Here is a 19,389-nt window from a genome sequence, read left to right on the forward strand (position 1 = left end):
AAGTGACATTTCTTACTTTACATCCTATACAACTGACTTTACGCCGAAAATGCCAAACAACCAAAACCATAATGGAATCTGACACTGGATTTTATGTCATAAACATACATTAAACACGTGGTTATGTCAAGCTTCCGCATACAGATTTAATACAGAAATTTATATCCCTAAAGAAAATGGTATAGTAAATTCATATTAAGACAGATTTGTGAAGTTGTGACTGAGCAGCTTTCCAGCGAGTTTTAGCTGGAGCTAATGATGGGTGGAGTGATTTAGCGGAATAAAACGATAGGTTTAACAGATACATACACCGTTTTCTTTACTTCCATATTAACTTCGTGTTCTCTCTCATAACTAGTCAAATGTGCGCTTAATTAACGTTTACTAGGAGTTAATTCAATAAGTGTCACTCCATCAGCTCCATATTGATCTGTGTATGATATACGCCTATCCCCACGCCGTTGTAACTGTTTGAAATATTAAACACATCCCTTGTATGAACTTCTCAAAGGAAAATGACATGAAATATTACTTGCCAATACCCATTATACGCATTGTTATGTCCGGAATTTACACCATCTTTAGTGTAAGTCTAGGAGCTGAAACTCACGAATTGGAAGGAGTGTTAGCCATGTGGCGAATCTGCTAAAATAAGTTACCTGATGACCGGGCACCAATTATTTCATTATGTTAGTAAAAGACCTGTGCTGGTGATCTCTTTACTACGGATGCATTCAAAAGCGCGTAGTCATCGTTTGTTTAGCTTCCTTTCATCTAAATGTTTAACACACACACAGTCACTGTATATACATTTGTATCGATACCAACAGAATCATTTCTATTGGACGTGACAGGGATCAGTCATCTAAAGATCATATATTTGTACGAGCTGTTTAAACCACCCACCTGCTATAGACCAATATATACATAATCGATACCGCCACCGTATCCCTCCGATTGTGCGCGTGAGTTGGTAGCGCTGATATTTGAGAGAGCACGCCCGCCGATTCACCAGTAGCACCAGCAAACCTCGCAAGGAACACGTGGTTCACGGCGAAAAACTTTATCCCGCAAGAAAACTTTCTCAAGTTGGAAATCTTAAGGTCCGTTTTTTTTTTGTGATTTGTGTTTATTACATTTGTGTAAATGGAAATCAGTCATTTGAAATAATATCGAACATACGGATCTCAATAAAGTATGAATTGTGAATAAACAAAAATAATCGTAACAAAATGGCGACAGACACCGATAATATTTCTGGATGGGACAACTCGACTGTTAATGGAAGTTTTGTCAACATGACCGTTGATCCTGTATTGGAGAGATTCCTACCGTGGTCCCCTCCCGCTCTCAACTGGCTTTGGATAGTTCTCATTCCCCTCTATATACAGATATTTATCCTGGCCGTTCTCGGAAACGCCCTGGTGATATTGACCCTAATACAGAACAAACGGATGAGGACAGTCACAAACGTGTTCTTACTGAACCTGTCCGTAAGTGATCTTCTCCTGGCTGTATTCTGTATGCCTTTCAACATTGTACCAATGATGCTCAAGAATTTCATCTTTGGGGAGACAATGTGTTTCCTAATCCGTTACCTGCAAGGTAAGTTACGCAATCGGAGCGAAACTGGGAAGTAATCTTTCTTAGTGTAAACTAGACCATAGATCAAAATGCACAAAAAGGAAGTTTTGATATTGATGTAGACGAGATAAAGTAAAGCATGGTTTATCACGAAGTTTGCGATTATAGAATGTAATGTATATATGTATATACTTGCGTTCTGTTCAATTGAAGAGGAGATTACACTCAGTATGAGAAAATTATTTTGTGAGAGAGAATTCACATATTTAAACTAAGCGTGATAATTTTAAAAGCGATTATTGAATATTTGACAAGTAAATAAAAGAGAGCTATAAATAAATTTTATATGAATGAATAACTGACTTTATGGTAACGACATAGCACTGAATATTACAGATAACGACAATCTCGACAGGACGAGCTTTTCCTAATCACATTTGCGGTCGTTTGTTTCATTTCTGTTATTGATTGAATAACAGAAACTCAGAAATACCAGAATTGATAAAAAGGACAAAAGAGTTTTATCTCTAAAATGGAAATAATATCTGCTGTGTAATGAAACAGAATAATTTGTTGTATTCCATTACATTCTTGTGTAAAAGAACACATTGATCAGCAATTACCTGCTGAACAAAGATTTCAATAACAATTTGTAGAAGTATAACTTTTGATAAGCGTAACTTAAAGGAACACTGATAATGATACAAAACTGTATAATATTCAGCATTGTGAAATTTATGTTGAATGATCGATATTACAAACTACGTAGGACATTCTAGAAAAAAAAAAATAGTTCAAACTATTTACAGAAATGATGTAAAATCTTGAAAAAAGACAAGGAATATAATTCATGATGTTCAGTTAAGATACACATATTCTGATTTCCCATGTCAATTTTAGTCAACCCTGATAAATATTTCAGGTCCGCAAATTACATCACCAATGAAACCAAAAGGCAAACTATCGAACATCGATCACATCTAATCTGATATCGTATAGTCTATAGTAAGATAATGGTTGAGAAACATTGTAAGTCAGCTGTCGACAACTCTCAGGAAAGTAATGCTATTGGTATCAAACCGTGTAATATCGAATCCACTGCAACATGGAAATCATTTGTAAAATCAGGAAGATTACTATCTAGAAATGGAAAGATCACTATTAGGAAACCGAATTCAATACGCTTACCATGCAGCCTGCTAGAATGACGTTCCTTTTGGGTTTGTTAAAGGGAAAGAAAAAGACGTTATGTGAACTATATTCATATTACAGCTGTACCAAAATACTCAAACCCAAAACTGCACAGCACCATTTACAATATAATCAATAACATATATACAAAAAAGGGTATAACGAGCGATGAATAACACTTCTATATTTTGTTCGTCTAGATTTCTTCGATGTCCATAGTGCCAATATTGCTGAAATCTAAAGATAGAGTTAAGAAAATAAGAAAATGTGCATATTTGTGTAATCCAAAAAAGTTTGATAAATTTGTGTAAAGGCCTTTGAGACAGTTAACGTGCACGCGCCTATCGCATAACTGAAGAGATTTAAACTCAAACTTAGAATGTTATTTTTTTTCAAAAGAATGTCAAGCACAGGTGTATATTCTGAATCAACGTTCCTGTCGATAACGATCTATGGTTTTAGATTACGGCAAAACTTTACGGAGAATTTGACCACCCACAAATCTAAAAAAAAAGAAAAAAGAACAACAATGTACAGAAGACAATTAATAGCACCTTTCAATAAGGCTTTAGTAACAGATACGGCTCATGCTGAATGATCCACAGAACTGGATCATAGTTAAACGACCGGAAGGCCTTCAACGTACCAGTTTAACGGGAAAAAGTTCCGCTATTCATACAAGCTGCACAATTACTTCATAGTCCATACTACTAAGGGGCGGGTTTTGTGCTAGTTAAGTGATATGCATACACTTTTAGTAACAGTAGGTCTTGTCTATTTTTTTGTTTTACGTTTTTCGGTCGTCATAATGATCCCATTTGGAACGATTCTATTTCTTATGAGGTTACAATGTTAGACGTCGTTGGTGCTCATTTGTATACTTGTTGATGTTTGTTGCTACTATGTTCTCATTTAGGAACATGGTATTACTTAAAATCAAACAAATTTACACGGCGGATAAAATCGATGAGCCTGGCGCTTACTCTTTCGGAAGATCTGGTCTTATTATCAGTGTACTTTTTAGGCGTATCCATGCAAAAATCTCTTTTGTTCAAATTTCCCCATAAGTTATTGCATTCGGATTTGGATTATGATTATGTTGCCAGGTGTGTATCTACTTGTTGTATGTCTTTTTTTGTTTTGCTCTTTAACCATGACATGTACCTGTAGTATTTGATTATACCTGGATAGTGTACGATGTTTAGATTTTATGCAATATTATGCAAATCATTGTTATTCGTTGTATACATACAGCACGTAATGATATTAATTAAATCATGGAATTTTCCTTCAGGTCCCCCTCCTCTTTAATCTGTTTATTGAACACTCTGCCATTTTACCTGCTGCGAACATTGAAAACTTGATTCTTTTTCTGTTTGTTTTTTTTTTGGGTTTTTTTTTTTTTTTTTTTTGCCTGTAACATTGTCTAACCTTTTTAACGACGTTTGCTAGGAAAGCGGTTCCAGAGTGTTTTACTGGTACATGTTGGCTGTTAAAGGTCAGATTAAACTAGTTTAAATCCGAGGCTTACACATACTCAACATTTGATTACGGTAAAAGTAGACTTACATCTTGGTAGATACATATACATTGTACATCTTTGCCCCACTGGGAAGCGGGAGAGTTCGATAAATGCGGGATGGATACACTTTGTAAAGACGAGTTATTGACGATAGGGAATTACAATAGTTGAATCACTAGCTATCAAATATTTCAAGTTAAAATTTGAGAAAGCTTGTGAAGTTCGTTTCAGGGACCAGGTATTGATCTGTTCTTTATATCAATAATAAAACCGATGTCGATATCAATTTAAATAACATTAGGTACCTATGTATGGAGGTACATGTTTATACACCATTTCGTGAGAAGTTGTTTGACACCTTGACTTGGAAAAGCTGTTGACCCTTGTCGGCAACAGGACGCCATGTCTCTTCATTGTTCTTTGTCATTACGTACTGGGACGTATACATGTATCAGGAATGAACATTTCTTATGTATGTCACCACCTAAACCATTATAAAGTACAATACACAAAGCTGTACAGTAATTGATGATATAATTAACAACGATAAGATCTTAGGCGTTGTAAACAAAACATGATATTATCCAGATCTATTTCATCGTGTTTATTTTACCAAAGCTCTGTTACGTCTGAATATCATGTCAAGAACTGTCAGGTATATCTATCTCCAAATCAACGATTAAGCGAGACTGAAACACTAGCGCTGTGTACGTAATCGCTCTTTTATAAATAGGGAGGTTCACAATAGGTACTGCGTAGTTGGTGATATTCGCGGTGGTTGAATTTCGCTATATTCGTGTCTATTAAAGATTGCGTGAAATTAGATTCCAAGCAAACAATTAGCATAAATCAAAATATTAAAATTTGTCATATACCTAAAAATCACTGTATGAGAGGATACGGACAAGGCTCATTGTAAGTAAAGATAAGGACAAATATCTTTGACATTAAAGATAAGGACAAGAATCATTGTCTGTAAGATTAAAAGAATCTTTTTTTTTCATGGAAAAAAGGCAAGTATGTAAGGTATGTAAGGCAAGGTATGTAATGACATGCGCAAAATCACTGTATGTAAGGATGAGGGCAAGAATCATTGTAAGTTTGATAAGGGTAAGAGTAATTGTATATAAGGATAAGACAGGTAATTATTGTAAGTAATGATACGGGCAAGACTCATTGTACGTTAGGTTATGTATCAACATTTGTATTAGTATACAAGACAATTATTTCATGAAAAAACATCCTGGTCTATATAATTACAAGCGGATCATATAAAATTGTTAGGGATAGACTGCAAATATTTAGTGAATTAAAAGTGCTGGTTACTAACTATAAGGGGCTATATTCATTGTGTTAAATCTGAGGGCAAGAATAATGTAAAGACGAAGGAGCGAGCCATTGTCTATCAGGATGATAAAGCAGAAGTGTGCCATGTTACTGGAAAAGCCATGCATAAAGATGCTACACACATGTTTCGTTTAGACTATGTATTTACACACGTATAATAATACTTTTTATGGAATGGCTTTCCCCAATGTTTACTCATTTTGAAAATGGTGGCTGGTGTCATCGATGAAGTAGAGGACGCTTACTCTTCCGGAACACCTGGTCTTAACCTCCTTGTACTTTTTCATGAGTATCCGTGTAAATCTTTCTTTTGTTCATATCTTGCCCTAGTTTTATCGAATTTGAATTTGAATTATGATCATGTTGCCATGTTGATATTTTCTTGATGTTTTTAGAATACATTCCTTATCTTCAAATCACTGTTGCTATTTATTTCTCTCGGTAGATATTTTAGATATGTTGTAACACTCGTGATTCATGTTCCTAAAAACGAAAACGCTTCCTGTTGATGTGCAGTAGCTTTACATTTCACTTTTTATATGCCTCCTACAACATAATTATTGGCATGTCATTTCAACCCATGTTCGAAATAATTAGCGTATTGTCAATCTAACGATGATATCGATGACGCCTCTATAAATTTGGCTACGCGTGGTATGTCATTAGGCAAGATCCAAATATGTTTCTTTACGTCTCATGATAGAGGTAATGGAGAAGTGATGGGAACGGCGTTTCTTACTTATGAGATAACGCGCGACCTTTAAAACATTCATTTTACGGAACTGCTGGCAGTAATGAAAACCCAGTATATCATTCCTATTAATTAATAATAACATATGAAACTGGCTCATTACCTGACAGTTTCTAATATTTCCTTGTGATTGCCACCTATTTATATTCTAAAGTAGATATTTCTTATACCTGACAATCCAATATCTGCTACCACCTTTCATATAAAGATCTACTGACAGCTGACATTCCAATATCTGTTTACATCTGACTTCCCAAAACCTGCTGACGTCTGCTATTCCAACATTTCCTGACATCTGTTATTCCAACATCTGCTAACGCCTGGCATATCCTCATCTGTCATCATGTGACATTGAGGTCTGACATTCAAACATTTTATGAGGTCTGACTTTACATCAGCTACTGACGTCTGGCATACCAACATCTGCTAACGTCTGACATTCAAATATCAGCTAAATTCTGACATTCAAACATCTGCTTTCGCCTTGGATACCAACATTTGCTGACGCGTAGCATATTAACATCCGCAGACGACTGACATTCAAACATCTGCTAAGGTCTGACATTTAAATATCAGCTAAATTCTGAAATTTTAAATATCTGCTGTTGCCATGCAAACCAACATTTGCTATCACCGTGCATACCAACATACGATGACGTCTGACATTCGAACATTTGCTATCGTCTTGCATACCAAAATCTGCTAACGTCTGACATTCAAATGTCATCTTACGTTTAACATTCGGACATTTGCTTACGCCTTGCATAACAACAACTGCTGACGTCTGACATTCAAACATTTGCTATCGCCAGGCATACCGACATCTGCTGACGTCTGACATTCAAACATTTGCTATCGCCAGGCATACCGACATCTGCTGACGTCTGACATTCAAACATTTGCTATCGCCTGGCATACCAACAACTGCTGACGTCTGACATTCAAACATTTGCTATCGCCAGGCATACCAACAACTGCTGACGTCTGACATTCAAACATTTGCTATCGCCAGGCATACCAACAACTGCTGACGTCTGACATTCAAACATTTGCTATCGCCTGGCATACCAACAACTGCTGACGTCTGACATTCAAACATTTGCTATCGCCTGGCATACCAACAACTGCTGATGTCTGACATTCAAACATTTGCTATCGCCTGGCATACCAACAACTGCTGATGTCTGACATTCAAACATTTGCTATCGCCTGGCATACCAACAACTGCTGACGTCTGACATTCAAACATTTGCTATCGCCTGGCATACCAACATCTGCTGACGTCTGACATTCAAACATTTGCTATCGCCTGGCATACCGACAACTGCTGACGTCTGACATTCAAACATTTGCTATCGCCTGGCATACCAACAACTGCTGACGTCTGACATTCAAACATTTGCTATCGCCAGGCATACCGACATCTGCTGACGTCTGACATTCAAACATTTGCTATCGCCTGGCATACCGACATCTGCTGACGTCTGACATTCAAACATTTGCTATCGCCTGGCATACTATCATCTGCTGATATCTGACATTCAAACATTTGCTATCGCCTGGCATACCGACATCTGCTGACGTCTGACATTCAAACATTTGCTATCGCCTGGCATACCGACATCTGCTGACGTCTGACATTCAAACATTTGCTATCGCCTGGCATACCGACATCTGCTGACGTCTGACATTCAAACATTTGCTATCGCCTGGCATACTATCATCTGCTGATATCTGACATTCAACCATTTGTTTACGCCTGGCATACCGACATCTGCTGACGTCTGACATTCAAACATTTGCTATCGCCTGGCATACTATCATCTGCTGATATCTGACATTCAAACATTTGCTATCGCCTGGCATACCGACATCTGCTGACGTCTGACATTCAAACATTTGCTATCGCCTGGCATACCGACATCTGCTGACGTCTGACATTCAAACATTTGCTATCGCCTGGCATACCGACATCTGCTGACGTCTGACATTCAAACATTTGCTATCGCCTGGCATACTATCATCTGCTGATATCTGACATTCAACCATTTGTTTACGCCTGGCATACCAACATCTGCTGACGTCTGACATACCAAAACTTGCTGACGCCTAACATACCAACTTCTGCTGACGCCTGACTTTTTGATTAGATCTTTTGACATCAGACATTCTAGTTTTCCAGTATCCGGAAAACACGTCACAATACATTCTAACTATTATTATCTCAACTAATGGATGTAATTCCAATATATCTTACATTATCGCTGCCCATTGCCTCATAATAAGAACATATAGGTGTTGAATCGTCGGTCAAAATCAACTTTCGTTTTTTCTTTTCTTATGGCCATTTTGATGGTAAAATGTAGTGTTAATTGAGCTCAAACCTTTATTTTCCTTTATTAATTTCAGGTTCGTCATTGTTTAATAAATATAATATATTAAATTTTTTTCCATTTTCATTTGTAAAATGAGAGCTAATAATTTAGAAAATGTCAATAAAATTAAAATATCCCAAACTTCAACATTTTAGATATTAAAGTTACATGTTTCGTTCGAATTATACACAACACAAAATTATATACATTTACAAAAATTATGTAGTTCAGGATATTGTGGCATGTAGATATCGACTTTAAGAAACATGGATATATGAAAAAGTAACTGTGTTGTTATAGTAACAAAAGACTCGTTAAACAGTGTGATAAACAGACTGTAATAGGTTACATATTTCTCATGTCATTTCTGATGAGTAAGAAGTGTAATAGGAGCAATACTATCTGCCTCCGAAATAACTGTAACTTAAGGCTACCGGTCGTCAGACTGCAAGAGCAGCACTATAGCTTCCCTTCGTAAATCCGCTCGGGAATTCCCACAGCGGCATCTCGGATGCCTCCCGGTGTTGCTTTAACAAATGTTTGTAGGATAATTCATGTTTTGCCATCGTAAAACAAGACATTAAACCAGAAAATACTTTCTGCCATTCGGGTGTAATCAAGATAAGTCATACTCAGAACATAAAACACCAAATCGCATACTTTGGCTACAGCCGATAATGATGGATATGCCTTGCTTAAATGTTAATCAGTATAGAAAACATGTTAATTTTGGCTGAATATGATATATTATGATAGTCGTGTTTCTCCATACATCCTTACATGGATATTAGGTGGGTCAAAAATTAAACGAATTGTGTGTCTTTATCTATTTCTCCAAATAGTCAGATTGGTACCAACATAATTATTGTAGCTATACTACAAATATCGCACCTGTTCAAAGATCAATTAACGCCTTTTAACATTTAAACTTCTCTTGTTTAGAAGGTACCACGAGTAACATAATGTAAATTCTATATGTAAGAGTCTTTTGTGAATGATGAAATGCTTACTTGATGAGACACTAAGGATGTTTTTCACGCCTGGACGTACATCTTTAGGGGTATTAGCTGTTATTGTGAGTAAGTGGTAAAACGTATAGGGTTGGAACAAGATATTTAAGATAAATAATATTTTAAAAAGTTAATTTTCTAGTCTGTTATTGTTTAAAATGTTTAAGGCTTAGTTTTCTAATGTACATCTTTATTTCTGCCACTACACCGCAACATACAGACAATTTAGACTTACTGTTGACGTCATAAATTGGTCACGTGGTCTCCTGTTATCTTCGGTTGACAAATTATTCTTTTCACTTGTCAGTTAACTAGCTAAACTCTTCTCCTTGTGGCAACACGAGAGTCGAAGAAAATCGGATAAACCTATCTGGAGTGCATTATTAAATTATCCACTTGACGAACTGTATGTACATTGGTTCTTTTTTTAGATTAAATTGAGCACGGCATTTAACGTCTAGCTGTTGATTGTAAGTATTTACAGAGCCGAGGTTCCCTCATTACTCTGCATCAAACTGTGCCATAAATATGTTGTTGTTGTATTTACGTCTTACATGAAGAATTTAGAACACTTTTTGTCGTACAACGATCTGTTCTGGTAGGTACAGCAGTAGCTTATAAAATGTTCAAATAATGTTTTACGTCAAATATAAACGCAGTCATGTTTTAAGAGGAGAATATGGCACCGGGATAAATCATTCCTATATGGTTATTTCAGAATCGCGAGAATACACTTCAAGCCTCAGCACAGGTAGTCGAGATTTTAACAGGAAGTCGAGATAAACAACTAAAAAGGAAAGAACGGTCAATAGATTTCACTTTTAAAGATGGACGTTTCAACATTAGGAGTGCACAGACCATGGCTTGTAAGTTTGTAGATGTGAACGTCACACTCAAAAATAACTTTGTTTTTATACCAAGCTTTAGACCACATGGATGTTGAGCCCATAAAATCATCTGGATACCAGATCAGATTCGTTTCAAGGTTACGTTATTTGATCTAATTCGAATAAATCATGTTCGGAAATACTCCGCCTTTAACATATCGTTGTATACAAGTTACATATGTAGCAGGTAAGTATACAGGCATTTAGGCATGGTTTTACGTATACATTTACATCCACTTCGTGCTCAGCAAAGTCTAAATGTACATCAGTCACGAGATCCACGGGATTAATCAATTAAGTCATGGAGTCAAGTCCATTACGTAATGGAGCGTGACCATTTACACATGAGCCTTCTATCGCTCGATATGATTATTGGTTTTAGTCATGCTACAGCGTGCATGATCAAATTCGTGTATAGCTGTGATAGGCTTCAGAGTACCCCATTACAAATGTATATAGTCCGTGGGGGAAAGCTATTTAAGTTCTTCAACCTAATTTTGACATAAAAAATTAAAGTTACATTAAAGAGTGAAGGACCAGCTTTCTGACTGCCTTTTTATAACAAGGCTATGAATAATGCTCTCACCTGTCTGACAAACGGCTCATTTGACTATCCGACGTATATACATGGTATATCTTCCGACACATTAATATGCTGCCAAACATCTTTTTTTCTTCATTTTTCGTTTGTATGTGAGTACTTCTTTTACACATAGTGATTTAGAAATAGCTACGGTATGTTTACTCTTTTTTAACAAGACATATATTAACTCGAGTTTCAACACAAGAGCATTCCGATGAGCTCGGAATTGTTACAAATGGAGAATAACGTGCTTTAATCTGCTTGTACGTTTTCAAGTGTATATAATAAAATTGATCCTCTGTTCATCAGTTTGTATTAATGTAGCTAAGCATTCATTCTTTCTAAAATGGAGAAAACATTAAACGCGTATATAAGTTTATCTGAAATGTTTTAGAAATACATGGACAATGTGAACACGGACAAGCAATACATAAAATGAAGTAATTGAATTATATATATTTTGATATATGGTATTAGATAATTATGATTGTATTTCAATGTAACCAGCAAAATTATAAAGCAATTGTATCATGTAACTGTCAATACAATTTACATAAGACTCAGTCACTATATGTACAATAGATATACTGCCAAGAGCTTAGAACATCAGAAAACTCTCTGACATCTGTAGAGCAATAATGAAAATTGATTTTAGGAACATATATTGAACTAGTACACCAATTGTACAATTATCAAACTCCAAAATCTATATCTCAATAATCATAATTAAAGTTACTGTTCTTTGTGGTTAATACTTGATTAAATTTTCATCCGTGGATAGTTTACACTGAATTAATTCCGAGTTCGTTCAGATGGACCTATGTATTACGTATTAGGCCTGTCAGTCTCTGCTTTGTCCGACAATACTAAAATGTACTAGGCCATAACTGAACCTTACGTAGTTATATACATACAAACATACATCGTATGTATCATCGTGGACAAATATTCTTCATCGAACGTCTTCATGTCTTCTTCTCGATGTGATGCGATTTTTATATCCCGATATTCGTCGTACGTATGTGTCGTTAACAGTCCTTTGCTAATTGGTAATGGGGTTCTTCAATATTGAATTACGACTTTAAATGTTAATGACAATACTATTTACAGTTGACCTCACGTGGTCTCCCGTAAGGTTGACCATATGTCGCTGATTATATAATTTTAGCTAATTGAACAGCCTTGACTATTCGTTATTGATATCAGCAATGCGAGAAGGTTGATCCTAGTGGCACGATAATTCAATCATACCATGTCCACAGAGGTTATATTTGTACGATAACAAAGCAATTTAGACTTCATAAATATAAATCAATATACAAACCATGCTACCCACCAGCGAAATGTAATATGTAAACAGGAATTATAATTGCTAATTAACATAAAAAATCTAAACGAGTTCAATGATCCATATTCTGTAACTTTCCCAGCTTAGGTCACTTGATAAGTCTGGCGTGATAAAATGTGGCTTTATATGTTCTTTATTAGTTGGTTCATAAACTATATAAATGACATTTCAAAACATTCCAATAAGTGGCAAAATGCATATTAACTCCACTTTAAAATATTAAAATAGAATAATATATATATAATAATTTTAATCCATATAGTAGAAATGGAGACATGATTAAAAATCTGCAGCACGTAACTTCGTGCGTTTCTGAAAAAAAAGGAAATGCAAATATGTCAACATTATCCATTTCTGAAACCTATCATTCCATATTTTTTAAACAGATAAACTTTCAATATCTTAACAAAGAGCGGATCAAAGTTATGAGTATACTTATAATTCCTTTTAACCCCTACTCAGCGATTCTTCTATAAATATCGCAATTATTTGAAAAAAAATAACATAGTTATGATATGTTTATTTTATTTAACAACACACAGTAGCTACTGTTTCAAAAGTTTACTTGAAACACATGTTTACTAAAATACCAATCCTTGCCCAGACAATGTTCCATCTTGGTGAGAGCTAACCAGTGGCTATTTGAAAAATGCGTAGAGATGGACATCACAAAAAAAATATTGCATGAGAACGCAATAATATCTCATTCCCATGCATTGATATTTCATAATAAATGCATTTCTTTCGAACGCAGTAATTTTTTTCTCAAGCAATAATGCTAGTTCGTGCCTTCGCAATAATATATCGCTTCCATACAATATTTCGTAATAATTACACTTCGTCCGAACACAGCAATATTTCTTTCCCAAGCAGTAATATTACATTGTCACGTTATACTACTTCGTTCCCTTACAATGATATTGCGTTCCTATGAAATACTTTTTCGTTCCCTCACAATAATTTTTCATTCGAACGCAATAATACCGCATTGCTTTTACCTCACAATACATAATACATAAGTACATGTTATGTTTTCGATGTTCGTTCCCAGCCACAGTACCTTTTACAGCGAAATTACAATAACAAAAAACAACTCACCGATGTCTGATATTTAAACAAAATTTTTATTCATTTATCTAATTATTTATCTTTTGATACATTACTTGTGTTCTTATATCAGAAATTCAGGTTTTACAAATTCATTATGTTTTAGGGAACGGCATTACAGTCGCTCTGTGACCAATTATATATAAATTGAATTAATGCTGTTGAAACACTGATTCATTTTATTTTACCTCATATTTGCAAGACATATACGATATAACTGAAATCCGACATGCTGATTAGTAATTCAAGAAATTCATAATCGAAAAAACTCGGCACAGGTGTCTCCTATGAAACAGAAGACATTGATTCTTCCGGAACACATGGTCGTATTTTCCGAAGTCCCGGGTAAATCTTTCTTTTGTTCAGTTTTGTCCCAGTTAACGTCTTCTGCTTTCTCGACAGCAGCCACCATATACACCTCGGTCAATACAAGTAAGTAATGTCACGTTTTCAAATAACAACAAGGTGTACAACAACAAATCCAACAGGTAAACTAACAACTTGTGTCGATAAAGTTTTATTTTCATGTAATCGAACGTTTGTTTAGAATGCTGTCTTTCAAAGGTATTGACATATAGAGCTATAATACAAATCAAATCAAGGGATATTCTGACACACGCTCTTAGCAAGTTCAAGGACTACATCAGGAATGCTAAATAAATTAGGCATTGCAGAAGTCACATTAGGCATGGCAAAAGTCACAGTGGGAGTAATTCGTTATCATCCTCTCTAAACACCTTTCATAGACCTTGTGATGGAAAAGAGAACGTTAGAACCAAAACACATTAAGAACGTCATACGATTGTTAATACTGGCTGCATAATATTGTCATTGAATAAATTGAATAACCAACACACAATAGTTTTAGTAAGCCATATCATATAAATAAAGCTGTCTGGCCTTGGCGTTTTATTTCTCAGACGGGGCAATTATGTCCACCCCAAACACACTCTTCAGTAAGTTAGATGTTTCTTATTCGGTCAGCTACATCCAATTTGTCTGTATTTTGACTTTATGATTGAGGAGCTTTAGCTAGGAAGAAGTAAATCATGAAAGAAAAAATACACTGTGATGGGGGTATGGTGGTATATTTTAATAAGTGGCTGAAGAAGGTTGCACTGTAAACATTTTAGCGAGTATGTTTATTTACTAAATGGTAGTTTTAGCAGTATTTTTACGACTGTACAAATGTACATATGAAATGAGTTATAAACGTTAGGGAGAGACGGAGTAATGACGATTGTATGTCAGTTTTATGGCTGCCAGTATGATAATATTTTACAGCATTTCTACATTGTGATCATGCTATCATGTTAGTTTGTTTAGCGATTTCTTTGTCGCTTCCCGGGCTTAAACTTTGAGAACGTGAACATACTTGAAATGAACTTAACGTCTGTAAGACAGGTTTTATCGGTAAAATAATAAGTGCATCGATCTGATTCAGTAGCTGTTTGCTCTTTTCATGATACACGTGTATCTAAACAATATGCGATATCCACTCTAAAATATAAAAACAAGAAAATAACACGTAAAAAACGGTTAAAACTGATACTTAGAATACGACATTGTTTACTCTATAGTATGCGATTTTGTCTTTATCTATTTGAATAGTGGCGCATTTGAATTGAATCGAATACAATTGATGCAAGTTCCTCTGAAATTATCAAACATATTTGCTAGTGCACCTCCCCATTTTGACATTGTTTTCAATCAAGTATGATTTTCCTTATTCTCTTGACATGTTTTAAGATTTAGTCCCAAATATCACAAACTAGTCCAAGAAGCACGAAACAGATGTGTTAAACTGCTGAACTATTTGACGCCACTGTATCTATTTCCATCTGTATTGAAATGTGCTGGTCATTTGTGTACCGTTTGTACAATCTGTAGATGTACTGCATCCATATTCTTATGATATGCTTTTTGACTGTGTATCGGTATCCTTCAAAGTATCGCCATGCTGCATTTATTGGTGGATGCAAAAACCAATAGGACTTGGTTATAATTCAAGGGACTATATGATCCTCTGCACGGGGAAAATATCCTTTTGGCATTTTCATTTTGGCTGTAATGTGACCTGGTCTTTTAAATCTGCAAACAACATGTTTGCCAAATGTGAATATAACGATTATATTGGCATATTTCTATATTTCCGATTTGATTAGTCAGCGTACCATTTTCGCATTTTATTTCTGTTTTTATACAAGTTAAGGCCATGGCTGTAATCATTTCTAGCTAAGCCAGCAGACCACAAATACTTAACAGATAAAGGAAGCGTTTTTTCAGGGGAAAGGCACCAATAACATCAATTATGTCGAAATCACTCAGACGTCCTGGTCAAACACAGATTGACTGCCTGTTGATAGGTAATGTAAACGTTACATGTCTAGCATATAATCTATCACTTTCCAGAGTCATCTGGGATGGATAGCGTTTTCATCGGCGTTTTCCTATAGAGAATAGGATACTCGCCAAGGTCTCTTCTGTCATATCAACAGTGTGACAATCAGTTTTAACAATTCTGGCCAAGACAGGCATCTCACGTTGTTAGACTGGTCGGCTACCGTGTGCAGTTTAATTGGTATTAGGTAGGTTTCTAAAACTAAATGTACGCATGTTTTGGTCAAAAGGAGGATATAGAACGTTCTTTTAACGTTTCCTAGTCGGTGAAGTTCTCAAGCAATTACAACAATTATGGACCGTGACTTACCGTAATCCGCTTGCGATATCATGGAACGATCTGTTAGCCCATTAGACATGGCCTCGATACAGCTCGCCTCTATTTAGTTCGAAGGGTTTCGTCTATTTATTTGTTATTCCATTTCTTGTCTTTGTAGCGACAGGGATAAAACATTCTGATGAGGCTAATACAATTGTGACACGGAAACTCTAGGCTATAATTGCCTTCACAGCAATGATGTTTAAAAGTAGGAGGACTTCTGTAATTAAGGTCATTATTCTTAGGTAGAAATCAATTGTTACATAAAAATAACATACTTTACATACATCATTTACCGGAAAATAAAGAGGTACGGGGAAAAGGTCTCCTATCTTTCAGTCAGAACTGTTTGCTGAGGATATAAACGTTATTTTTATCAGTTTGTGTATTACCAATATCCATTTAGGTCAGTCTCGTATGGCCTAAATAGTAGTGCCATGATAAGAAACTCTTAGAAAGACATTAATCTAGTTACCCAGAGACGAGCATGGTACTTTAAGCATTAGTTTTACATAAATCTCAAGGAAAGTGCATTATATTTAAATACACTTGACGGTTTCATTAAAACCCTCCCTTTTGGTTACTATTGCACTTCATCATATATGTTTAGCCGTGTTCCTGAACTCATAGAGGTTCATCTGAAGGCTATTAGGTTGTGCTACAGATGTTGAACAAATATTTATTGATTCTTTATAGTTTCTTACTGTTATTATTACTATTTTCAATTTACTCGATAATCCAACATGCATGTCTACAGCTTTTATTTCAGACTAATAAGTGTTTAAACAGCTGACTAAGTTATTTGCGCCATGCTACATCTGTATCTTATATATACCAGGCAGTAGCAGTCCATCTGGTTATTTTATGATGGTAACACCGTGACCTCTTAGTGGGTAGGCAGGTTACTTTATTACTTAATCCAGACTTTACTCAGATTAAATACTACCGTTAAAGATGTGCATAACGTGCACAGAAAGGAAGGATCTCGTACAGGTGTGTATACTGTAAGTTACACTTGCTGTAATGCTACCGATGAAAACATTGTAAATGAGACTCATTATTTAAATAATATAACTTGATGTGATAAAAAATCGTCATTTTATTTATCAAAATCAAGACAAAAATATACTACATATAGATCTGATCAAACTATAACAACATTGAATAACTGTCAAAACACTATATATGGCAATCGATCATTATAAAGCATTTTGATCTAATAGTTGGATTAAGTATTGATTAACCATACTTAGATATCGTAATTAAGAGGAAATCCTGTATTGAATCAATTCAGATCTATTAACCATCGATGGAATCAAGTTAGACTGACAAGAGACGGAAATTTGATAACTAGTAAGACACGAATTTTATGTGGTTTTAGGAAGACGACTTCTGCTCTCAGGGTCGACATAATATCTAAATAAAATTAACAAATAGTATGCAATACATCGACAAGATCCTTTTATACAGCCGTCCGGTCTTATAATTATGTTTATCATCAAGTGTGTTCAATAATTTCAAAATAAATAAAGTGTATTTTGTTAAATGTATACGAAATGTGTTCTATCGTCATCTCCTAATGCTCTAATAAAAAGGTTTAGGCACCAAAAGGAAGATATTATAAACCCTCAAAGAGCTTAATGATAATTAAGGTTATGAATAGGTACGTTTCCTGAAATAAAAATATAATGTGAAGTGTATGTTATTTGTTTATATGATATTTCTTGGAATAAAACCTGTGAAACTATCAAAATCGGAATAATTGATACGCATCATTATTTCAACAATGTATAATTTCCATTCTCTTTTGTCAACTTTGTCATTTGTCGTTATACATCATTAACTAGTGGACAATCAGTCATATTTCTGAGAAATCCTCTCCAGATCTGTTGATAAACGTGGCATGTAATATAATGATAAAAAATATTTTATACCAGGGATGTTGTTTATGTTTTAAATTTCTGTTTACCATTCCTCCAAGGATAATCACTTAGGCATCATGTTTTTATTCCCTAATTCATGTAACCGGATAATACGTGAAAGACCATTGTAGATACAAAAATGAAACCCTTTATCTTTTCCCCGAACATCAATGTATGATACAGAATAATATCTATTACAGCTAAAAAGTGAAGACGACACTAGGAGACGAATTATCGCTAATGCAAGATTACCAGTCAATCAAAAAAGATGGTGCCAAAGTTTCAGGGACAGACAATTAAATCGAAAATAAAACAATTGAATTACTAAACCACAAGCTTTGTAAACAGCTGTCAGACACACTCCATACCATAAACATATCATTTTGAAGGGTAAAGGTTTAGTAGCATCTTTTCTATGTCGAGATGATTAATTGTAAAATTTACCAGAGTATTTAAACATTTTTTTACGATGACTCAATGATAAATACGTATTTAATGAAACATACTTTGAAACTAAATTTATTCAATTACTATTGTCAATAAAATGTAACAGGTGTATAATACAATTGACTTCATTCTTTACTATATCTAATTCTGAATTTGTATTTAAAGGTGTTTTTCACAACGCTGATCAGCATCAATTATATTTATTCCTCCTTGGTGTTATTTCTTCTGATTACAATAATATAGAGAACGTCCATACAAGTCCTGTATACAGTATCGATATTTCAAAGATACCGCTACGGATGATCTCTCTCGGCTTCCGTATTCATGTGAACTTAAACGAGATTGAAAGCAAAGCAATCTTTATGAAATATCATAACAGAGATCAAACAAGCTCGTACTAAATGTCTGACAGCAGTGTAGCAATTGCAAAGTCTTTGGCATAATCCATCCCTTTGATGTAAGACTGATAAATCCGGAAGTTGCCATTTCTTCTTCACCTCCGCCCTGGGTTCCATAAACAAATCATAGCCCTGTCCAGCATTTGTCGATCTAGTAAACATAAACATTATCTTCATTTAATCAAGGGAATTTAGAAA

The 19,389-nt window shown here is 35.1% G+C and overlaps 1 protein-coding gene across 1 annotated transcript in view; it reads left to right on the top strand.

The window, feature by feature from the left end:
• The first annotated feature begins 1,232 nt into the window (after window positions 1–1,232).
• The window catches only part of LOC132559424 (cholecystokinin receptor type A-like), a 47,403-nt gene continuing 29,246 nt past the window's right edge, over window positions 1,233–19,389 (top strand). Inside the window, exon 1 of the mRNA XM_060224037.1 lies at window positions 1,233–1,605. Within this exon, the coding sequence (XP_060080020.1) occupies window positions 1,233–1,605 (373 nt within the window). The remainder of the gene's footprint in view (window positions 1,606–19,389) is intronic.

This window comes from Ylistrum balloti, unplaced genomic scaffold, assembly GCF_031769215.1.
Source record: "Ylistrum balloti isolate Yb309-2 unplaced genomic scaffold, AGI_CSIRO_Ybal_v1 Utg370910, whole genome shotgun sequence".
In the NCBI taxonomy this organism is placed as follows: domain Eukaryota; kingdom Metazoa; phylum Mollusca; class Bivalvia; order Pectinida; family Pectinidae; genus Ylistrum; species Ylistrum balloti.